The sequence below is a fragment of the Dipteris shenzhenensis genome, chromosome 15 (genome assembly GCF_047967505.1).
Source record: "Dipteris shenzhenensis isolate YYH24624 ecotype China chromosome 15, Dip_SZ_1.0, whole genome shotgun sequence".
Classification (NCBI taxonomy): Eukaryota; Viridiplantae; Streptophyta; class Polypodiopsida; order Gleicheniales; family Dipteridaceae; genus Dipteris; species Dipteris shenzhenensis.
This window is the reverse complement of record NC_141610.1, coordinates 46,647,563-46,672,489: the sequence shown is the minus strand read 5'-3', so window position 1 is coordinate 46,672,489 and position 24,927 is coordinate 46,647,563. Positions and strand designations below refer to the sequence as shown.

General features: G+C 44.0%; 1 protein-coding gene across 3 annotated transcripts in view; it reads left to right on the top strand.

Moving 5' to 3' along the window:
- LOC147893902 (erythroid differentiation factor-like protein) overlaps positions 1-24,927 on the top strand; it is a 57,861-nt gene that overhangs the window by 15,263 nt on the left and 17,671 nt on the right. For all 3 annotated transcript variants that reach the window (XM_087385818.1, XM_087385815.1, XM_087385817.1), the window contains exons 7-9: positions 12,166-12,417; positions 12,949-13,143; positions 13,261-13,335. In XM_087385818.1, the coding sequence (XP_087241944.1) occupies positions 12,166-12,417; positions 12,949-13,143; positions 13,261-13,335 (522 nt within the window). The remainder of the gene's footprint in view (positions 1-12,165; positions 12,418-12,948; positions 13,144-13,260; positions 13,336-24,927) is intronic.

The window sequence follows — 24,927 nt, the reverse complement described above, 5'->3', positions numbered from 1 at the left end:
TTAAGTGACAATTTTGAGATGTGAGAGCTAGCACCAAAAATAATGTCAAGCTTCTGCCAAGCTTTTGAAGGAGAGATGTGATGAATATAATCATCTCCTAAGGCAAGAGCAATGATGCCATAGGCTTTCTCCTCTCTAGCAGGATCTCTTGCCGGGCGTGTCGGAGCTGAGGATTCTCCATCATTAGAGGCTGTTGAAGAAGAAGTTGAAGCCGGTTTGACAAGCCCCTAGAGGTTTTTCCTCATCAATGCAAACTTAACCTTCATCTGCCATGTGTGAAAGCCTTTACCATTGAACTTATCCATATTCAAGATGGTAGCCATGAGAGGGTCTAACCCAGAATGGGTAGTGTCTACTCTCTTACAAGGCTAGAAAGAGTTGAAGAGCTTCATTATATAAGCATTTAGAATAGCAAAGGCTTGCAACCAAATTCCATACTACAAAACATAATGGAAATGATGTTTTCACTTGCATGCTTCATAGAGGTGGCTAAATGAAAGCATTCCAAGCAAATCCAAGTGTAGCAACTTAAAGCAAAGCTGTAGCCATAGTTGTACTGAAGCTATTCATCACTTTAAAACATCAGAAATGCTAAAGTAGCATCTAATGTAGCATCAAACTCACAACATTGTCAAAACTGTCCAAAACAGAGACCTGAACTTGGAGGGTGCAATTCTCACAGCTCATAGCTCTATTCAAGGGGATTTTTATGCAGGAAGAAGGGCCTTATACTTGAGAAGGGCTATCAGTAAGGAGAGGCGCAATGTTGCGTCAGGTCGCCATAGCCAGTAGCTTGAAAGTCGACTAGTTTTTCGTCATTTTCTCCTCCATCTGTTGTCCAAATGAGCTCAGATTTCAGCAGCAGCTTGCCCTCAGTGTTGTCCAGCACGGGCTCAGAGGAATTTGCAGATAGGTAGGTACAGAGGCGGAATTGCGCGAAAGTTCGTCGAGGAGTGTGAGTGTTGGCATTTCACTTACAGTCTAAATTTCAGCAAATGCTTGCAGCTGGAAGTTCACCCATACAAGAGGAGTTTGCAGCTCAAAGGTTTTGGGCAATGGTCGTTTGTAGGCAGAGAACAAAGCTCTCAAAGGTTTGGGGAAGGAGGAGGAAAATGGAGAAGATGAAGAAACTTGTAGTTTATGCTTGAGATAGCATCTAATGCTAGGCTAGGCTAGATCTAGAACCTAAGCCCTGATACCAATTGTAGGATCCCGTAGGATAGAATAGATGCATCTTGCAAGAGGTGTGAGAGCACAATGAAAGCAATATGGTAGATCTCTATTTTGATTGTGAGAGAGAAGACTCTCTTTTATAGAAAGGGGGAGAAGGTAATACCTTCCCTACATAGTGGCAATCAGCCCCTACATCAGTGGGAATCAATCCCTACATCTGTGGGATTCCCTTTGTCTTACATCATCACTTAGGTCACACACTAGACACATCATAGCACTTGATGTACCTTTACAACACACACACAAACACACATGTGACTCCCCTAGATGCACATATGCACCATAGAGCAAGCCCTTGATCATACTTACCCCAACAGTTAGCTGCCCCGCAGAGGACTTTTGAGTTAGCTGCCCCGCAGAGGACTTTTGAAGAACAATTAGGTGATTATTTTTGCAAAGGACTGAACAAGGAATTGTGGACCGCAGTAGCAGGCCGTGATCAATTGGCTGTAGCCAATGATTTTAACAACTTGGTTGGAGCAGCCCAGAGAGCTGAAAGACGTTTTGGAACTAAAACAAAAGACAAGAAAGGTAAAAAGAAGAAATCCCATGACTTTGATACGGAATCTGATGAAGAAAATGAGTCCGATACAAAGGATGAGGAGAGTGAGGAATCTGAGTCAGATAGTTGTGAGGAAGACTCCGATGATGAGAAGCCAAGTAAGAAGAGAAAGAAGAAGGCTAAAGATAAAAAGTCATAAGTCAAAAGACAAAGCTAAGCACAAAAAGCTTGAGGAAAAGAGCTCTAAAGGAGACTCGAAATTGGAGCAAATCATTAGGGAGCAATTGCAAAACTTGGGAGTTTCACCACAGAAGGATAAGGTTCCCTGTGAATATTGTATGAAGAACAATCATAACAAGGAGAAGTGTTGGTATAATCCAAATTTTAGAGGAATGTAGCACCTAGAAGATAACTGGATCCAAACTGGGGAGCTCAGCCCCGATAGAATATGAATCAGGCTTATATCTATTGTGGGGTGGAAGGGCACAGTCAGGGTCTGCAATGTGAGTTATGCAGTAAACATAGGGAGGAGAAAGGCATTCCTATAGTGCACTATAATGCCTGCCTTGGTCGAAACCCTCCAGCACAACCACCAGCTGGGGTGAATGTTGTGGTATTGGAGACAATCATAGAAGAGTTCGAGGAGACTCTACATGAGGAGATTGTTCGGACAGTAACAATGGTTCATAAGCATAAGCATAATAATCTATTTCTAGATGTGAAATGTGATTGTACAGTATATGAAAAGAAGTATGATCTGCCTATAGCTCAAGCTGATGTGGAAGCGTTGGCAGTTACAAGATCTAAGGGTAAAGAGCCACTTTTAGGTTTGGGGGAGTCTCCTAGGGGTTCTAAACAAGCAATTAATTGGGCTGAACAGGAGGCTGTTCGAAATAAAGCCTTGGAAGCTATTTTGGAAATGAATGCAGCCAAGGAAGCTAAAGAGCATAATTTGGGTAAGGATAAAGTCATTCAGACCCCACCTCGACTGTCAGCGATTTCAATCTAGACATAGCTTTGTCACGGTCCCATGGGAGTCATATGCAAATGAAGGATGATACTAAAGATATGCCTGGTAAGCAAGATGAAGAGAATGAATCCAGCACAAGTACAGAATCCGTCAATTCAATCTGAGTCTTCTAAGGCAAATATTTGGGTTCCTGTCAGAACTGGGTCGGACAGTGTCCCGCAAGTGGTAAGTAGCACCATTAAGCATTTAGAACCTGTTTTCAAAGAAGGGGAAACCTCTGGTATACAAAAGAAACCTGTGGCCATGAAGGAGGAGAGTTCTGACAAGCCAAAGCCTCATGGTTGGCCAGATGAGCTCTTTTGAGAATTGTTACATTCTAAAGTGCAGATAACATTGGATTATTTACTGAATTTGGTTCTTGCATTCAAGGAGCAGTTGTTTCAAGGTTTGCAGGAGGATCAATCTTCTATACCACACAAAATGGTGGAACAGGAAGAGGAGGTTACTACTGAAATTTATACCTCTACTGTTGAAGATGTTGATTACAAAGTAACTACCATTGATATTGAATACAAGAGGCAGCTGGATCCCTGAGGTGCTCATTGATGGGGGCTGTTGATCTCTTCCAGCCATTTTTGAATGGTTAGGTAAACATGTATATTGGACAGACACACTTGTCCGCAATTTCTCAAACTGATCCTCTTTTTGAGACTTGTATTCGGCATAATCTGTCTTCACTACTTCAATTCTTTCTTCATCGCTTCAAACTGTTTGTGCAGCAACCCCGTGCATTAATTCCTCTTTGTCCTTCTTCAATTCCTACAATTGAAAAACGAAATTTTCCCGTATCCCACTTTGTTGATCATGAAATGAGTGAATAATTCCCATAGCAGACTCCACCTCCTTAATTGAAACAGTCCTAAACAGGCTTGCACTCAAACCTGCTCCTGCAGATGAAGATGATATATTCTGTTTTTGTTGAACTGGCAAATCAGGGACTTTTGTAGCAAATGAATCCTCCTATACTTTAGCAGTAGATTTCTTCACCTTCAATTTTACCTTCTTATCAATTTTATCATCCACAGTCGTGCTCAGCAACTTGGCACCCCCAATAGGTGTATCCCACAAGGCATCAGACAATGGTGTTCCAAACATTGCCATGTAAGCCTCATCTGTGCTGTACTTAGCTGCCTTGTAATCGTTGAAAGACTGCCACTTCTGCTCCTCTTCAGTGATATCACATTTTGTTTTTGCTCTAATCTCCTCATTCAGACCTGGAATTTCCCTGATTAACACTGAAGATTTTTACTGTAATCATAGAGAGCAGATATGAACGGACCTACCTTGGAGGGGCTGTTAGTGTGTGACATCCTTTCTACTGACCTTTGCCATCAACTTTTCATAGAGCGAATTCGCCCATGATATTTTGCATCCCTTTTTTTGAGCCCTGAGAATTGCATAGCTTTCCCTAGACATGGAATTAGTCTTCACCAACGTTGTACTTGTTCAAGATATGATTCAAGTTGCTGCCTACGAAATACATCATCGACATTGTACGGTAGAAGGTAATTCTTTGCTGTTGCCGGAGCCCCAAATCCTCGGACCATATCGGTTTCAATATCCTTCTCATAGGAGATTTCCTCCTCGGCTAGGGGAAGCTTGAAAACATGCGAGATCAATCCTGGATTCACTATCAAACCAGATTGGAGTTTGCCCCCTGTTTGTTGAAGTGCTCATACTGTTCCAGCGCATCAAGTTGAGCTTTCCACATATTCCATGGCAAGCTGGCATAGTTTAGCAGTCCTAACGTTTTTAACCAGTGGATATTTTTCTGCAAATCAAGTGAAATGTGAAAAGTTTTAAAGGAATCTTGTACCAATTGCTTCTTGCAGGGCGGCGCTACTATCTCCTCCACCGATTCTTCGCAATGCATGTGCAACAGGAGTTGCATCGTGTAGCTGTTTCTTCTACGAAGTGGCTGTTGCTGAACTCGCTTGCGACCCATCTCACGCTATTGCTGTGTTGTTTCCCCTTGTAATGGCTCCTTTGAACGACCTGCAAGCTCTAAAGTGTTAAGTGCATGCGGGGATGGTACTGAACTCTTGCCCATGTAAGCGATGAGAATTGACGAACACAGCACTTGAGCTGTCTGTTCGAAGTGAAGCGTAGCTCGAGTGAAGTGGCAGAATGGGAATATGCATGGAGAGCTTGGTACACTCCACCGTTCGAGGTCACCGCCCACGAGTACCAATTGAAGGACGCACTGTCTACACTCACTTGACAACACAAAAATTGATTGACAGACAAATACCTTGTAATAGCTTGCACTTCAGTGGAAGAATCAACATGCATGATATATAGTTGAATGGTCGGATAGTCGGAGTATTCCAGTCGAATAATCAGATACCAGTCGGATAGTCGGATACTAGTCGGATTGCTATAGGACTACGCCGAATAGTTTGTCTAAGTCAGACAAGCATTGGACCCCACTAGACCAAATCAAATTACATTTGAACTGTTCCAAAAGAATATCGGAGTGAGATAGGATACAAAACCTGCTTTTGCTGAATTTGCTCGCACTGTGGTTGGACATCATTAGAAAAACAAAACTCTTCCCCTTGTAGTCGGATACTAAAAAGTGCTGAAGAAAATTGGACTCCATCAGAAGACATCAGATCAAACCTGGATCTACCGGGAATTAGATCTGATAGAAGTCGCCTTTGCAAATACGGCAAACTGTTGTTTTGTGTGGAACTCAATAGGACTGTGGTCGGACTTGACTCTGGCTCCCTTTTTAAACCTGGATCATATAAATCATAACCACACCTGTAGTGGCACCATGAGAACCGATCAGGTGTTAGAAATGACCCAATAGAGGGTACGCTCAGCGGAAGACTGATAGAATAGCCCAGGAGCTCACACAGTGTGCGTGTGGAGTGTGGAATCACAAACTTTTTAACTTATGTGCATAAAATAGATGTGCAGACTCATCAATAGACAATGAACCAGCCAAATAGAGAAACCACCAAAATAATATATTTCCGTCCAAAGCTATGGATACAATACAAAAGAGAGAGATCCAGAGTCCCACCAATGGTGTGGTCCTCTGATCTTACCACAAGGTACTTCTCCTATCTGCTGGCTATCACTAGACTCGAGCCCGCGTGCTCCACCTTGAGCGTCTGTAGACTTTCTGTCCAGAATGGTTCTCTCTACCTTACTGCCTATAGATCAGCCTAGGTAGGCAGACCTTTCTCAGCTTTGTCTGCAGCTTCTATGTGCCTCCTCCTCCTGGATGTAGGCCCAAGGAAGGTCCTCGTGCCGCTTCAATCTGCTGATGGTTGGCTGCTCCAGAGAATGAATTATGAGGGCACAAAGGCCCTCCTTATATAGGGCACAAGGCCCTCCAGAACCAACCGACCAGCCAGCCCTAATTGGGCTGATGGGCTGGTCTGTAGCAGCCCTAACCAACCAACCAGTTGGTTGGCTGGTTGGCTGCCTATCTAGCCCTATTTAGGGCCCTTTGCTGGCCCTTTGTTCCATGCAGGGCCCAGCCCCTTTGGACTGCTTACCCCACCATCTGCCAGCCCTGCTTGCAGGCCATAGACCTGCCCAATATCTGCTGCAACGGTGCGACTCCATGCTGCTACTGTTCCGCCTCTATTCAGCCCTTGTTTGGACCCTGGCGCACCCTGCACACCTTCCGTACCCTGCACACCTTCCGTACACTGCCCTGCAGCAGCCTGTACTGATCCGTATAGTGGCTGTCCCCTTTCTCTGGGCATACCTTGTCACGGGGGCGTGAAATTCTAAGTACTTTAATGTACTACAAGACCGTGACAACTTTGGTTTTAAAAGTCCAAGTGTGGGCTTAATAATGTGTAATTAAACACGGCATGGTGCCTAGCACATAAGCGTAATTAATCCTTAGGCCCAAAGGCATTCCAAGGAATTAAAAGAGTGGTTGTTGGGAAATGATGACATGGCATTTTTAATGGGCCCCTAGAGGGCCATGTACCTTCAATGGCTGCCCTAGAGTTCCAGGTGGCTCTAGTGCCTTCTACATACTCCTTTCCATTCCTGGACCTTCCTAGGCCTTCTAAACTTCACATGTGTGGTTTTCTCTCTCATCTTCTCCCTTTGTTGAGATTTTGGACTGGTTTTTCGGCCTCCTTCAGCTGAATACCGTTTTTCTTCATAACTCCTCACCCGTTTGGATTCCTCGACTTCCATTTGGCCCGCCTTTGCCTCCCCTTAGCAGTGATATGCTTTTCCCTCCGTGCGTTTGGTAGAACGGACAGAGCTGAGCACTTCTTTTGCTGGTCGACTGGTCGAATTTGCAAAAGTGGCTTTTTCTGGACCTTTTTGCTTCTACAGCCTCGTGGGCCTCTCCTCTTGCAAAGCTACAGCTTTCTGTTGAATTTCGAGTGGTCCCACGCGCTGGTTGATTGGTTTTTCTCAGTTTTGGAGGACTTTCCGGTGATGAAACTTCTCCAAAACCATCTCAATGCATTTCTCTCTAAAGCACGCTTCTTTTGAGCCCAAGAACTCCCACTTCTTCGCGACACAAGTGCTTCTTTTCGCATTTTTCAGTGGAATTCTTGCTGGTCGGCTCTTGTAAATGCTTTTTCTTCATGCCTTTGCACTCCTTTTTGGCTGAGAATGCAATTGGGCATTGGCTACTATGTCCTCTTGGCGATTGAGGACTTGGTTCGAGTTTTCAGGGCTTGGTGAGTTGTGATTTTGCTGCTGCAATTTCTTTTTGCCATAAGCTATTGGTTGGCCTCGTGTGCCGCCTCTTTCTTGGTTCACAAGTGCCCAGGCAGTGCTACATGAGTCATTCTTTGGTTGGGTACTTTGCTGATTTAATTTTGGGAAGCTTCGTGAATGCCATTTGGAAACCACTCAAAGAGAGTGCAGCTGGGGTGCAGTGTGATTTCATCTGGACAGCCAATGGAATTGCACTCGGAAAAGAGAATACCTTTGGATTGAGCATATGGGTTAAGTGCACTTATGTGATGGTGTTCTATGCTTAAAAGCCTTGCGAAGGCTTAGTGAATTGGGGTTGTGTACTCAGTTGCAGGGAAGGTCTCTCAGATGCAACTTGTAATCATTTCACTGTGAAATATAAAGAAATACCGAAAGGGGCGCCACGGTGTTTGGGGCCAATCGGGTGCACTTATCTATGTTTGTTGAGCAGGGGCATTCTAGCCTCCATCCCTTTTTTAGGGGTTTTTTTTTTGAACAAATGGGTAAATGCCAAATGGTGATCATGCAATGGTTAATGGTTGTGATATATGCTTTGTGAGTTGTTAACAAGTGCTGAAGTGATTAAAGGTTTAGTTCCACAACCCTCTGAGTGATTAGAGGCCGGTTTCATACCTTGCCCTAGGTCTCCCTTCCCCATGCTCTCCTCATTTGGGGGCTTACAGATGGGGAGGTGACCTTTCCAACATCAGGAACAATCTTAACGGGTACCCTGAATTTTGTTATGATGTTGTGATAAAGGAACCATGCTACACTCTTAGACTTATTGTCCTTAATTGAAATGTGAGCCCCGATCAGGAACAATCTTAATGGGTACCCCAAATTTTGTTATGATGTTGTGATAAAGGAACCATGCTACCCTCTTAGACTTATTGTCCTTAAGTGCCATTGTCTCCACCCATTTTGTGCAATAGTCAGGAACAATCTTAACGGGTATCCCAAATTTTGTTACGATGTTGTGATAAAGGAACCATGCTACACTCTTAGACTTATTGTCCTTACGTGCCACTGCCTCCACCCATTTTGTGCAATAGTCGGTTGCCCCAAGGATGTATATTGATTACCAGTATATTTTGCAAGTGGTTTAATGGGACCTACAAAGTCCAGCAAATGGACCCAAAGGAATAATAGATTGATGTAGCATCCTATTAGCATCCAAGGGTCTATCATCTCTTTGGCAAGGCAAACATGCCTTTGCATATTGGTGAGCATCCTTCAAGACTATGGGCCACCAAAGACCTAATTGCATGATTTTCCTCCTTATTATCTCTCCTAAGAAATGTCCTCTAGCCGGTTCTGCATGAGCCTCTACGAGCACTGCTTTCTGCTCATGGCTTTGCACACATGTAATAATCACTTGATCAATTCCCCTTCTATAAAGAACACCAACAATCACCAAGAAAGGCTTGCTTTGTAACACAAGTTTCTTTCTTTGGTCTCTGGTCAATGAGTCACGAATCAAACCATAGTGAGGAAAAATAACATCTTATCATATGAGTTTGTAGGATCTTCACGCCGGACCATAAACATATCTGCATCAGGTAACTGATCTGGAATTCCTGTCGGATCTTCACCGGAAGTCAGTTTGCTCAAATAATGTGCAACTAAATGTTGCTTTCCAGGTGTATGAACCACTATGCAAACTCGTGTAAAAGAAGCATCTATCTAGCAAGCGTACCTGTTAGTTGGGACTTACTCACCAAATAAATCAATGCTTGGTGATCTACATGAAATACAACCTTGTTTCCAAGAAGGTAATGCCTGAATTTGTGTAAAGCATAAATCATTCCCAATGCCTCCCTTTCAGTGACAGCATAGTTCTTTTCTGCTCTTGACAGGATTCCACTAGCATAGTAGACTGGTCGGAACCATTTCTTGTGTTTTTGTTGCATTAAAACTGATCCCATAGTACATCCGATGCATCCACAAATACATCAAAAGGTAAAGACCAATCCGGAGGCTGGAAAATAGGATCTATTACCAACATTTTCTTAAGAACATTAAAAGCTTGCTGCTGCTCCAATCCCCACACATACTTCTCCGATTCTCTTGTTAACTTTGTGAGTGGAAAACAAACCTGGATAATTTCTTCACATTCTTTGGAGGTAAAGGTTGTTGTATCATAGGCACCTTTCTGGGTCAATTTCCATACCTTCCTCTGAAGTAATATGCTCCAATAGAACTCCCCTTTTGACAGCAAATGCACACTTTGCTGGATTTAGGTTCAACCGGGCCATCTGACACTTCTCTTGAGGTATCTTTGATCACTGTGTATTTTTGAGCTAGTTTTCTGAGGTTTGTTTTCCACTCAGAAAGTTAACAAGAGAATTGGAGAAGTATGCGTGGGGATTGGAGCAGCAGCAAGCTTTTAATGTTCTTAAGAAAATGTTGGTGATAGCTCCTATCCTCCAGCCTCTGGATTGGTCTTTACTTTTTGATGTATTTGTGGATGAATCGAATGTAGCTGTGGGAGCAGTTTTAATGCAACAAAAACATAGGAGATGATTCCGACCAGTCTACTATTCTAGTAGAGTCCTGTCAAGAGCAGAAAAGAACTTTGCTGTCACTGAAAGGGAGGCGTTGGGAACGATTTATGCTTTGCACAAATTCAGGCATTACCTTCATGGAAAGAAGTAGATCACCAAGCATTGATTTTAATTGTCGGCTTGAGCAATTGCTGAAATTAGATGAAGACAGGGTGCTGAGTTCATACACCTCTGACATAATTCAGAAGAGAAGAACATCTTGGATTAACAGAAATATTAAATTTAAGTTGTTCCGGGAGGGAGATTTAGTTCTCATGTTCAATACCAAATTGGGGAAAATGCAAGGCAAGTTTAAGTTGAGGTATGATGGTCCTTTCAGAGTGCTAAAAGTGTTTGATGCAGGGAACTTTTCAACTTAGTGATTTGCACCTTTGTTGGGGTGGATGAGGGTAGTCAGCATTGATGAGCAACATAATAAATGCTCCTATGAGACCCAGATGTATCAGATGCAGAGGATGTTTATCATGATAGGAAGCCATGGGATCTAGGTTTAGATGCCATGTGGAAGTATGCCACCAGTCCAACCCTACTGCAACCCGGCAACATGCAGTCTGCTACTGTTGCCATACTCTGCGTTCTGTCAATCTGTCAGGTCCATCCTAGGACCTGTAAGAGCCCTGCAATGTAGGTGCCCCTTTGCAGGCTCTGTACCAGCTGTTTTAGCAGCTAAATGGACCCATTGCTGGGCTACAGTGTCGTATTTGTGGAAGTGAGGCGAACCAATGATCTGACTGGTGGTCGCTATGAAGGTCTCGAGGTTAGGTGTCTTGTTCATCACTGCTTGATTGTGGACACCTTGACGAGGGTCTCTGCACGTAAGGAATTCAGAGAGAGTGTGGAGTGCATAGAGAAACCCAACATGTGTGAAAAAAAAAGGGAACAGGTCTTAAAAGGACAGCAGACCTGAGTGCCATACTGCCCAAAAATTACAGGTTTGGATACCTTAAAAAATTTGGGGATTATGCTTTTGATGTCCAAAGAAAATTTGGGGGTCCAGCCTGTTGGTTCTGGGCCCTAATGTGTGTATGAGTGAGAGAGAAAGAGAGAGAGGCTGAAGGAAAAATAGAGATCGCCGTCTGGATTTCTGGAAAAACAGTTAGTCGTCACTTGTTGCCAGGGAATTGCCCGAAAACATTGTATTGGTATCAAGTAGTACTATGAAACCACATAGTCAGCAATGCAGAACCTTTGTTGGGGAGGACCAGGGGTAGTCAGCAGACTTGTCAATAGTAAATTTCAATTTTGCATTGATGAGCCACATAATAAATGCTCCCATGAGCCCCGAACATATCAGATGCAGTGGATGTTTATCATGGCAGAAAGCAATGGGATCTAAGTCTAGATGCCACATGGTAGTCTGCCACCACTGCTCTGACCCTGCTGCAGCCCTGACAACATGCAGGTTGCTACTGCTGCCATACCTGCCCTCTGTCGACCTGTCAGGTCCATGCCAGGACCTGTAAGATCCCTGCCATGTAGGTGCCCCTTTGCAGGCTCTGTACCAGCTCTTCTGCCCTCTGAATTGGTTGGGCCTGTTGGGACTGCAAGGATCGAGAAGAGACTTCCAATCATTCTATAAAACCATGTAGTCAGCAATGCAGAGCCTTTGTTGGGGAAGCCAGGGTAGTCAGCAGACATGTCAATGGTGAATTTCAATTAATCTCTGTGTCTTGCTTCACTCAGTGCTAAACATTTCTTTAAGATGTTCTATAATAATTTTTTCACATGTTGTAATAGTCACCAACCTCGATGATTCCATAAGTATCTGCTTGACATTTTTGGTTATTTGCTCAATGTTTATGTGATAACCTGCGAAGTTTCGTCTTCTTTAATGTTAAGGTTAAGCATTTGATTACTGCACCACTAAAGCATGATGATGATAGAGATTACATGGTTATGAGGTAAGGTTTCCTATGGAAGGTGTCTGTTGCATATGCCCCTAACTCTAAGTGAACGACTTCTGCTACCTAAGTCAAGAGTGGTATAACGCGGCAAGGAACCCTAGCAATATGATTCAAGCTATGCATCATTTCCAAATTCTTTTATATAACATTTTGAAGTTTGTGCTACCTTCAACCCTTTAATGTTTGTCCTTTTCGGGTCATGGGTGTGGTCGCTCATCTCATTCAGCTGGTGATTGGATACAGGTGACTCCACTGATGTGGCTAGATGCATGGCTGGATAATGTGATGGCAAGTGTGCCTGAACTTGCAATTTGTTATCATCATAATGGTATTGTTCAGGGGTATGAACTCCTCAAAACAGATGACATTTTCCTGCTTAAGGGCCTTTCGGAAGATGGGACAGCATTTTTCCATCCACACGTTGTGCAGCAGAACGCGTTGTCTGTTTTGAGGTTCCTGCAGGAAAACTGCAAGGAAGATCCAGGAACATATTGGGTATGTTTTGGCTTGGCTTGATATTCTGATCAAGCTTTGAAGCTGTCTGGTTTTGACAACAATTCCTGTGATGGTGTCTGAATATGTGTCCAAAAGAGCTTTGAATATATGATAGGGTTACATTGTTGGTTATGAAAGCTAGGTACTGCACTCAGGCATATTATTACTTCTAGATTTTTGTGCTGTAGAATTGTTTGAATTTAAGATGGGGTTACATTGTTGGATACAGCATGTTGTGGTCAGGCATCTAATTACTTGTGATTTCTTTGTTCTGCGGGATTAATGGCCTGCAGCTATTCAAAAACGCTGCAGAATATGTGTCCGAAAGAGCTTTGAATATATGATAGGGTTACATTGTTGGTTATGAAAGCTAAGTACTGCACTCAGGCATATGATTACTTGTAGATTTTTGTGCTGTGGAATTGGTGAGCTTTGAATTTAAGATGGGGTTACATTGTTGGATACGGCATGTTGTGGTCAGGCATCTAATTACTTGCAATTTCTTTGTTCTGCGGGATTAATGGGCTGCAGCTATTCAAAAACGCTGGAGAAGATTTGGTGCAGCTCTTTGATCTGTCAGTGATATCAAAAAATCATACTACTGCCACACCAAAGGATGAGAAAAGTGAGTCCCTGGCTACTCCAAGGAGTAGAGGAAAAGGGAGCTGTTCTTTGCCTCTTGGTATTCTTTTGTACCGCCTTGCTCATAGGCTGTCACTTTCTCAGGCAAGTGATAAAGTTGAAACATGCTATACTTATCTTTTTTGGAGCTTTGCACAATTTGGATGATATAACCGTGTATCGATTTTGATTATGACTTGGTCTGAGTGTCTTTGGCAACAGGATCTGGCAGATCGATGCAAGTGTGCAAACTTTTTCAAGAAATGTCTGGAGCTTTTGGGTGAGCAAGAGCATCTGGTATGTCCCTTTTATGCTCAGAATTTTTAGCTCTTCACTGTGCATCCACTTACATGTACTCTTCCCCACAGACTGAATATTATCGTTTGATCCACAATTGTCATATCTTTGCTTGATTATATGTTTACTGAGCTATGGCATAAAAAACGTGGGTGTCCTCTTAATAGAAACCCTTTTTTTTTTCTTTTTTTTTGTGGGGGAGGGGGAGGGGGGTGCAGGGTTAAAATGGTTGTCCTTTATAGGGTGAAGTATTCCTTTTTGTCCCTTATACCCCACTTCAAAGTTGGACGAAGTGTACAAGCAAAGTATAAATTTAAAATTGGGTTTGGTTGGTTTTGTTATTTTGGAATGTGAAAGAAGATGAAGGCAAATGGTTTCACATTAGTTGTGGTTTCAGATTTGCTTATTATATACTTGTATAGAGTGCAAAGGTTATCATAGCATATTGACACGGCCTAGTTTTGCACCTTATTTTTGGCTAATCACCTTCTTAGGCATGTCCTATGTGGTATGCACTTTGCCTATGAACCTCTTGTATAATAACGTTGCATATTTCTAGTGCCAATCCACACGCCTTGTCCAACAAGTGGCCTACCATGATGGTCTAATAGTTACCTGCAACAATGTGGTCTTGTTCTATGTAAGTCAAAATAGTGGTGTTTATGGTTAAAAAATGGAAATCCTTTGTAAAAAGATTCGCTAAAGAGATTGGCCCCAACCATATTCCCTCTCATCCTTGGATTTCCCATTTGATGCCCTCTTCCAAGTGATGTCGAAAAGAGTGTGAAGCTGGTAGGGTTGGGAATGTCTTCTAGATCAGGTACAGGGTGATTAGGGACATCGTAAAGGGTGTCTATGTAGGCCTTCCAAGGACTAGGATACTAGAGGGCACAAGTGATCTCTTATCAGTATAAATCTTTGGAGTTAATGCTGTAAAGAATGCTTGAGATTTCCTATTTGTGCCCACTCCACAAGAAATTGCTGCTTTTGGTATGGGCAGACACTCTTTTCGATTGTGTTTCTTGATTGGATGCCCCCGTTGATGAAAATGGAGAGAGAGAGCACGAAGCAAGAGAGTGTGAGAGCTGAACGTCGAATATGCAATAGAAGAGTGTACCAAAATACAAAGGGGGGAATAAGGTTTTGTCTAAGTGACAAACCTTATCCTTCACTAACCTTAGTTAGTGAACTAACTGTGGTTAAGGGGGAAAACCTCTAAATGAGGGAAAAGTGTCCCTAACCCACTTATTGTCATTACATTGGTCACTGCTAGAATATATTAATAATTCTAACACCCCCCTGCAGTGCCAATGTCATGTATAAGGAAATGATCAATCACCAAAAGGAGATAAGTTCATGGCACTACGAAATGCCTCAAACTTCTCACGTGGAAGTGCTTTGGTGAAGATGTCTGCAACATTTTCATGTGTTGACACATAGATCATACTGATCTCTCCTGCATGCAACTTCTCTTTAACATAGTGATAGTGAACCTCAATGTGCTTCGTGCGAGCATGAAACACAGGATTCTTTGCCACTGCTATAGCACTCTGACTATCAATGAGAATCGGAGGACCCTCCAATGAAAGATGAAGATCAGCAAGCAAACGACGCAGCCAAACACATTCAACTGTCGCTGTGAAAGCTGCCCTGTACTCAGCTTCACATGAGGAAGTAGCCACAGTAGATTGCTTCTTGCTCAGCCAAGAAATGCAAGCTTCGCCCAAAAAGAAACAATTACCACTTGTCGACTGCCTAGTGTCATAGTCTCCAGCCCAATCTGAATCACTGTAAGCATGCCTCTGTAAGTCACCCCCCCTGGGAAACATCAAGCTATAAGACTTTGTGCCTTGCCAAGTAACGGGAGATGCGTTTTACAGCTAGCCAATGTGTTGTCTTTGGGCTGTGCATATACCTGCTTACCTGAGATACTGCAAACTGAAGATCGGGCCGTGTATTGCACCTATATATGAGGCATCCAACTGCTTGACTGTGGAGTGTGGCATCTACAGATTCGCCTGCATCATACATTTTAAGCTTCAGCCATGGTTCCATGGGAGTAGCTATAGGCTTGCAATCTTGCATCCTGAATCTATCCAAGAGTTTTTGAACATACTTGGATTGAGACATAATGATACCACGTCTCTCTTGAATGAATTGGATCTCCAAATAATAATGTAACATGCCCAAATCTGACATGTCAAAAGTGGCTCTCAATTCAGCCTTGAAATCTGCAATTTTATCACCATTTGGCCCTGTGAGCAGTGCGTCATCTACATAAAGAATGATGACTAAGATTTCCCCCCCATCCTTCTTGATGTAGAGGGTGCTTTCAGTTGGACTATTGCTGATACTGCAAAGCCCGGAGGTGGTTTCACATACACCTCTTCCAACAAGTCTCCATTTAAAAATGATGTTTTTATGTCCAACTGATGGACTTTTTAATCCAAATGTGTAGTTATGCCAATAACAGTTCTTATGGTTGTCATCTTGGATGTAGGAGCAAATGTCTCCTCATAATCAATGCCCTTTTGCTGGGCACATCCTTTGGCAACCAGCCTTGCTTTGTACCTATCAATGGACCCATTGGGGTTCCATCTGACCTTGAAAACCCATTTTGTACCGATGGCATGCTTACCTGGTGGCAAATCCACAAGAGCCCAAGTCTGATTTTTCTCTATGTATTGCAACTCATTGTGCATGGCTTGCATCGAATGCACATTATCCTTGCTTCTTCAAAAGAGTCATGCTCCTCTTCATCAAGAAGAGTCCCTGCATAAGCTGTCTCAACTGAAAGAGCCCCCCCTACGTGCCTTACTGCACTACGAGTCCTGCCAGGCAATGGAGCCTCAAGCCTACTCTCCCTGAGAGTCTGAAGCAACCAATTTGGGACTGTTTTGGCTGCGTGTATCTCTTGAATCTCTTGCGTGACAACTTCATCGACCCCCTGAGGTGGTACTAAACGTGCCGGTAGCTGGATCGGGGCATGTGGATCTGGAGGAGGTTGCTGTAAATTCTGAGTTCCAGTGGGGGAACCAAATGCTATAGGAAGCATCCCCTCAAACACATCATCTGAAGAAGCTGGAATCTGAAATTCAGCATGTATATGTGCTAAATTTTCAGAGAATATAACATCTCTACTAACAAAAATCTTGCGTGTAGCAGGATTGTAGAGACGATAGCCTTTGCTTTGTGAACTATATCCCACAAAATTACATTTGAGTGCCTTATCTGACAACTTGTGTCTAAACTCCACAGGCACATGGGCATATGCAACACAACCAAAAACTCCGAAATGGTCCACTGAAGGCTACAATCTTGCGTGTAGCAGGATTGTAGAGACGATAGCCTTTGCTTTGTGAGCTATATCCCACAAAAATGCATTTGAGTGCCTTATCGAACAACTTGTGTCTAAACTCCACAGGCACGTGGGCATATGCAACACAACCAAAAACTTTGAAATGGTCCACTAAAGGCTTTCTCCCATGCCATGCCTCATAGGGAGTGATTGTCTTCAAAGCCTTTGTAGGAGCTCGATTCAAGATATAGTTGGTACACATGAGGCCTTCAAGCCAAAACCTGTGAGGCAACTTCTTACTTGTGAGTATGCATCTATCCATCTCCATGGCAGTGCAATTCTTTCGCTCAGCTTTGCCATTATGTTGAGGTGTAAGCCTCACTGTAAGCTGATGCGTGATGCCTTTCTTCTTCAAAAATGTCTCAAATTCATGAGACATATACTCTCCTCGATCTGTGCAAAGTGTCTGCACCTTGAGTCCTGTCTCATTCTCAACCATAGCCACAAAGTGTTTGAAATGCATAAACACTTCTGATTTCGCCTTGAGACCATGACCCAAGTGTAGTTGGTGAAGTCATCTATGAATGTAACAAAATAGAGATAACCCCCAAAAGCAGGTGTCCTCATGGGACACAAACATCACCCGTGTAGCTTTCACTGCACCATCCTTCTTGAAGGGAAGTCTATGCATCTTGCCAAGGATGCAACCTTCACATGCATGAGGAGTCGTCGACTCCAAAGGAGGCAATGCATCAACCATATCATGCCTTTGAAGTGTCATTAAGCTGCCATAGCTCATGTGCCCATACCTGGCATGCCATAACTCCGCATTCTGCATTGCAGCAGTGGGAGTGCTAACTGATAATGCAAGATCGGATTTTTTTTCATATAGATCAAGCTGAAAAAGACCCCGATACAAAGTGCCAGACAACATCAAAGCATAGTCATTCTTTTTGTCTCTGACTGTGCACTTGTCATCATAAAAAATAACCTGAAATCCTCCTCTATTGAGTGAGGATACTGAAAGCAAATTCTTCTTTATCCCTGGCACATAGAGAATATCTGAAATTCTGAAATCTGTGCCATCAGTGGATGTGAGAATAATGTCTCCCACTCCACACACTGAATAAGAAGAATTATTCGCACAAGTCACCTTCTTTTTGGTGGGTGGAGGATGCAGAGATACAAAAAGACTCTTCTTGGAAGTGATGTGCTTTGAAGCACCATTGTCAAAATACCAAGTATGAAGTGTCTCATCGACATTGAGAGAGCATGCATCCTTTGAAGGATCATAGCTACAAGTCAAAAAAGCATATGGGTCGTCATCATTAGTGGCTGTAGCATTTGAACTATCCATTGAGAAATCTGAAGTGCAAGACAGAAAGGCATAGTGCTCTTCCACAAAGTTGGCTGCAAAATCTCTCCCATCATGAGAATGTGGAGCTGATGCCTCTGACACAACCATACCTGAGTTCGTTTTCTTCTCTTTGGCTATGCGCTTCTTGCATTCTCCAATATAATGACCTGGCTTCTTGCAATAATGACAAATGCCCTTCTTTTTCTGCTTATTTGCATCACCCTTTGCCTTATAAGAAGGCTGTCCAGAATCAGCTTTATGTTGATGTGTGGGCTGATTGACATGTGGCTTTTGCTGTCCTTTACCCTTGGGCTTGAACTTGGAGAGCATGCCATGCTTGCCAGCTTGGGTTGCCATATTTCTGCATGTATGCTCCTCCTGCAACAGAAGTCCTACCAACTCGTGAAAAGAGAGGATTGCTGCTCCCCCTCAATGACAAATTCAGCGAGGTCTGGAAATCGAGATAGGACTCAGGAAGAGAGTTCAGAGTGGTGGTGATCATCTGTGATTCCGGAATGACTTTATCAATATTCAACAATTGTTCCCTCAAGTCCTGAAGCTTTGTGAGGTGAGAATTCATGGAATCTCCCTCCTCCATATGCGTATGGGAAAGCTCCCGCTTCAGAAAGGAAACCCTAGCATCATTTCTTGTTGCAAACATACTCTCTAGTATCTCCCAAGCTGCCATAGATGTCTCGCATGACCGAATATGAGGTATAATGAACCTCTTGACAGAAAGAGCTTGTGCATCTCTAGAGCCCCATCTTTTTTGCTATGCTGTGGGAGCTCTTGGAGCGGCTGCTCCAACTACTTGTGCTGCATTTTGGCCTCTACCCTTGCTTCCAGCTGTAGGAGTGACAGGCGTAGCCACTGTGTCTGGTCTTGTTTCATCTCCATTGACATAATCCCAAACATGTCTGCCAACTAGTTGTTCTGAGCCATTTTCACCCGATAATCTCAAAAAATACAGCAAACTGACCAAGTATAATCCCTTTGTGGGATGTAAAATGCACAAGTAAAATCTGCAAAGAAAAGATGCCCTCAGTGACAAATACTGTCACAGCCTATCAAAGGCTCAAAATGCACGTCAATTATCCTGCAAATCTGCCAAAAAAACACTGCAAAACTTGCCAATGTCTGCAATGTCACTCAAAATGAGTCCAAAATTGCCTGCTATAGTCCAAAAATGCTTGTACACTGCCAAATTGCATCAGAATTCCAAAAGCCCCAATTGCTTCAGGGAAATTGCATCCAAAAGAGGGCAAATTGTTTGAAAGCCCAAAAAATGCAAGAAATTGCAATGTAAAGCAAAAAGCCCCAAGTTTTTTCAAGAAATTGCAACTCTAAAAGGGGCAAATTGACTGAAAGCCCCAATTTGCAATTTATCTACAAAAGAACCAAATTCTACTGTCAATGTGTGCAAATGAGCACACTCACAATCCCAAAATGTACCTGCTTGAATCCACAGCCAAACAATGGCTCAATGCAAAAAAACACCTGTGTAGCTCGAACAAAAAAACACATGCTAATTGAACCTACACCTGTACGTTAGAGGAGTTCGTGCTTCCAATAGAATCCACCAAATGAGTTGGGATTATACGGTCAATAACGTACGGCTGTACGGTTGCTAACGCACTGTACGATCTGGTACGGCTATACGGACACGTACATCTCGAGATTGTACGGACGACCGTACGTTGTACGATGTCACATGTGCGAAACAAGTACGGACATCGTTGGTATGGACAACGCTATGAAGCAGGTACGAACATTGTTTGTACGAAGTTGGTACGATTGGTACAGCACGACTGTTGTACGGCGTGTACGAGAACAGTCGGTACGATTGTACAGATAGCAGCATAGGATGCAACATAAGGACGAGTAACAGTGCTATCGATTGAACTGTACGAAGGTCTGTTGTATGGACGCTGGCTGCTGCAGGGCTCTTGCACGTGCGACATACTGATGGACGCCTGCAGGTGCAGTTGTTGTATGGATGGAGCTCAAATCTTCAAACGAAGCTGGTCCAAGTGTTGGTTCGAGCTGCAGGAGCTTGAGTTGCAACAGAAGCTTGGGTAGGGATTAGGAGCTCAGCAAGGAGCAGGTCTGGAAGGAGTAGTTGCTATGATACAAAATGACTAAAATGGAGAGAGAGAGCAGGAAGCAAGAGAGTGTGAGAGCTGAACGTCAAATATGCAATAGAAGAGTGTACCAAAATACAAAGGGGGCATAAGGTTTTGTCTAAGTGACAAACCTTATCCTTCACTTAGTGAACTAATTGTGGCTAGGGGGAAAAACCTCTAAATGAGGGAAAAGTGCCCCTAACCCACTTATTGTCATTACATTGGTCACTGCTAGAATATATCAATAATTCTAACACTTGTTTGGTCCAAACTGCCTAAAGAGCTTTGCACTCGTTATCGTACCAACCATTATGAGGAACATATCCCTCGGGTGACTTTCTTGTATAGGGAAATGGTTATTGTGTAGGTAGGTGGATGGAAAAACTGCATGTGTCGGTAGTTCTGTCATGTCATGTCTCATGTGCGGTCATGAGTAGCTTGAGGTCCATATGGGCCCAGGGATTGGGGTCCCATCGAGAGTCGTTGATCGCGTCCTTGGCTCCTCTTTGTATGACAAACTCGTGGGCGGAGTGAGGTGGCCTAATATCAAGATGGAGCAATGATAGTACCCTCAATAGGACTGGTACTTGCGGGATGTATGTCTAGTCTCTTGCTGATGTGGCTTGTGTGAGATTTAGGGTTGTCATCATGATGTCTCCCAACCACTTCTCCTCCTATGAAGAAGTTTGCAATCTATTGTTGTCTAGGGCCAGATCTGTGTTAGTAATTGGAAATCCCAATAGAGGGTATCCCGCAACAACGGAACTGATAGATGAGCCCAAGACTTACACGCAGAATTGTTTCACTACGGAATAAGACTTCATTAACAGTGTACTTCACAGCCATAGATGTGTGTGCAGGCTAGCAAATGGACGATGCATCCAAGCTTACCAAAATGTCCTTCTACTATATGCTTGGCACCTCTAGATCTTTGAGCCCGCGTGCTCTTCTGAGCTTATGTAGACTCTCTGTCCAATGATTCCTTCTACCTTGACGCTTACTGTTCAGATAGCCAGCCTAGGTGGGCAGCACCTCAAGCTTAGTCTGCAGCTACTTTGTGCCTCCTTCACCTCTTGACTATAGGCCCAAGGAAGGCTTCCTGCTGCTCCTATCTGCTTGTCTGAGGGCTTCTCCAAGTGATGATTGTATGAGGCCCCAATGGACCTCCTTTTATAGGCCCCAAGGGTCTACAGGCCGACCCAGCAGCCCCACTGTGAGCTGACTTGCAGCCTACTTTCAAATGGGTAGATGTAGTGAAGTGGGAAGCTTCGAAGGCAACCATTTTAGATACCCTTTTGGAGCAAAAGCAGAGGGCCACTAAGGCTCTCAATATCAGAGTCCGAGGGATCCCACGGATAGAGATCTCACCAATGGATGACACGACCACCTTTGTGGCAACCACACTAGGGGTTCTTGATCATACTATTGTGGGAGTGTTGCGAGTGGGGAGAGACCCCAACAGAGAGCAGCCTCTTGTTATACGTTTCAGAGAACTCATGCACGCTTGGCAGGTTTGCGTCGTAGATGGGCCCTACGGGATCACCCCACTAAATCTATGGACGAGGACGTGACTCCTTTGCAGATAGGGGAGAGACGTGCTCTCTTCCGGTTGCGGGATGCGGCTCGCAAGGACGAGAAGTGGGCAATAGTGTGGGATGGACGTCTCATCACCGGAGCCTGTCGATCACCTGACCGTCCTCCCACATGGGGAGGCGGGGTCTATGAGACGCAGGATACCGAGACCCTCGCTTGCACCCTTTGGAACTATAATGGTACCCTTTGGTCAGAGCCTAGGATTTTCTTGGAGTTCTACACAGGACTGGACATAGTCTTCTACATAGAGACACATCAGAGCCCGGAGCGCCCCTTACCGATGGTCAGTGGATACACTTGGGAGTCAGCCTACAGGGAAGAGACGAGGGAGACAGTTGGAGTACGTGGTTCAAGGAGGAGTGGCAGTCCTATATAGATAATCTCTCATTGGTGCGATCTCAGTGGAGAGGAGGGACCCACACTCTAGATTCCTTTAGATCCGATTACGACGCACGACTAGCCGAGATCTCTTCATAGCGATCTTCTCCTTCCCACCAGAGACATCACACTTCGCCAGGGCAGTGCGGGAGGAGGCTGAGACATCACCAGACACACCTCTCCACCAAGATATCATGGATTTTTCAAGTCGCGGAGATGTTCTCCTAGTTGGGGACTTGAACGTGAGGACGGGAGCACGTCAGGTGCCACTGCTAGATTTTCGAGAGGATGCTGTTTTACTTCTTGACATAGATCTCTGTGACACTGGCATATCACGAGTGTCTGTTGATAGACGGGCCTCTATTACCTCCTATGGAAATGCACTCGTTGATCTAGCTACGGCGCATGATCTCATTCTCTATAATGGTCTTGAGCGATGGCCCTCCTCCAGTGGCTTCACCTGCTTTCCACATGGAGGGGGTCTAGCGTGGTTGATTATATCTTGGGATCCCTTGTCTTCACATATCATTTCACGGACTTCTATGTTTCACCACCTCCACCTGGGGCTGATCATACACATCTCTTCTTTAGTATCATCACTCCTCGTCTTGCTACATCACTCAACTACACTACCCATCACAACATACGTTTCGATCACAGCCTCTCACCAAGATATTCTACACGACTCTACACTCTACTCACCTTTATTGATCATGTACCTCTCCTAGAGGACCGGGCCACTTTGATTAGCCAATCATTGCACAAGGCTGCCCTTCACACCTTCACGTACAACACAGGCTCTAATCGTCGACCGCCTCTAGAGTCCGTGCCATGCAATAGTTGGTACGATGACGAGTGTAAGGCTCTTTGTCGACAACTCCGATTTGAACCCAATCATGGCCTATCGAGCGAACCGAACACGTCACACGAGTATTACCGTCTGGTTTGCCAAAAGAAACAAAACTTTGTTCGCTGAAATGAGGAGGAATTGCTGAGCATCCTATTTAGTAATAACTCCAGAGACTTTTGGCGATGGTTTTTTGAACGGCGGTCCCCCTCACCACTCATAGATACTCGGGTTTGGCACAACTACGACCGCACATTTTATGACATCCCCAACCAGCCCCACTCCTGATCTTTCACACACACCACGATCGACCTCTTGCACTCTATTCACTAAGGGGGGCATCAAAGATGCGGTCATGAAGCTTCACAATGGCCGAGCGAAGGATCATGAGGGTTTATGTACCGAGTTTGTTGCATACGGGATTGATATCCTACCCCCTGTCCTAGCAAAGCTATTTAATGAAGCAGTTTGTCTCGGTTTCCCACGCACACGAACCCTCAACACTATCACACCTATCCACAAGGCACAAGGGATCCCATGAGTCCAGGTACTACAGGACCATTATGATTGGGCATGTCATGTCCAAGATATATGTCTCAGCACTTGATATGGAGGTCAGCTGCTATGCAGAGATGCAGGGACTCTGAGCAGATGAGTAGGCAAGCTTTCGGCGTGATCATGGGACCATGGACCACATACTTACACTCAGGAGTGTCATAGAGGAGGCCATGGCTCGGAGATATAGGGTCTCTTTCTGCTTTGTGGATTTCCGCAAAGCCTTTGATGCAGTACCACGAGCACGTCTCATCAGGCGGTTGTAAGAGTTGGGCTATGGCCAGGAGATAGTTTGGGCTGTTATGGCACTTTACGAGAGGGTTTTCGGTAGAGTTCAGATGGGGGGTGGATGGACTTGTTTGGCCTTTATATAGACGAGCTTGAGTCTTTTAGGAGGACCCTAGGAGGAGCTGGTTGCTCTCTCACCAGCTACTTGTTCCAGATTCTATTGTATGCTGATGATGTGGTGCTCTTATCCTGGTCCGCTAAGGGGCTCCAGAGACATCTATATGCACTACCAGATTTTTGCGCAATATCTGGTTCTTCTAGTGCAGAAGATCGACATGAGTCCGCTAATTTTGCACAAGACCAGCATTGGACTTTCTTGGTTACATATCAGTATAATCCTGATGTTCATGATGCTTGTATGGCAGTTTTAGATGTTCATGATGCCTGGTTCTTTGATGCTAGCAAGCACATCACTTCCTGCCGGAAGTTATTAAGCTCACTAGAGCACACATCTCAGGGGGACAGTGTCACATGTGCCAATAATGGGATAATAAAAAGAAGAGATGTAACTATTGCAGGAAACCTGCGCATGATATTTTTGAATGCAGGAAGCACATTGCATCTGAAAATAAGAAGAAAGAGTCTGGTCTTGCAGTATCTAGTTCTTCTAGTGCAGAAGATCGACACGAGTCCACTAATTTTGCACAAGATCAGTATTGGGTTTTCTTGGTTACATGTCAGTATAATCCTGATGTTCATGATGCTTGTATGGCAGTTTCAGATGTTGAAGATGTTTGGTTCTTTGATAGTGGTGCTAGCAAGCATATCACTTTGTGCCGGAAGTTATTCAGCTCATTAGAGCATACATCTTAGGGAGGCAGTCTCACATGTGCCAATAATGCATCCTATACCGTGAAAGGTGTTGGGCAAGTTGCTCTTACTTCTGTCTCTGGTAGTATTATACTCTAGAGCATGTGCTTTATGTTCCAGGCTTTGTAAGAACCTCATTTCTATTTCACCCATAGCTACATGTGGCTTTCAAGTTCTTTTTTATGATGTTACGTGTACAGTGTATGATGCTACACATGCCTTCTATGCATACTTTCGCAACCAAGGAGGATATGGTCCCGAAACTGCTTGGGAATGAATTGTTTATAAAAGGCTTTCTTGAAGCCCTTCTATTTCTTGGGAGTTGTATAGTTAGCAGTTTGGG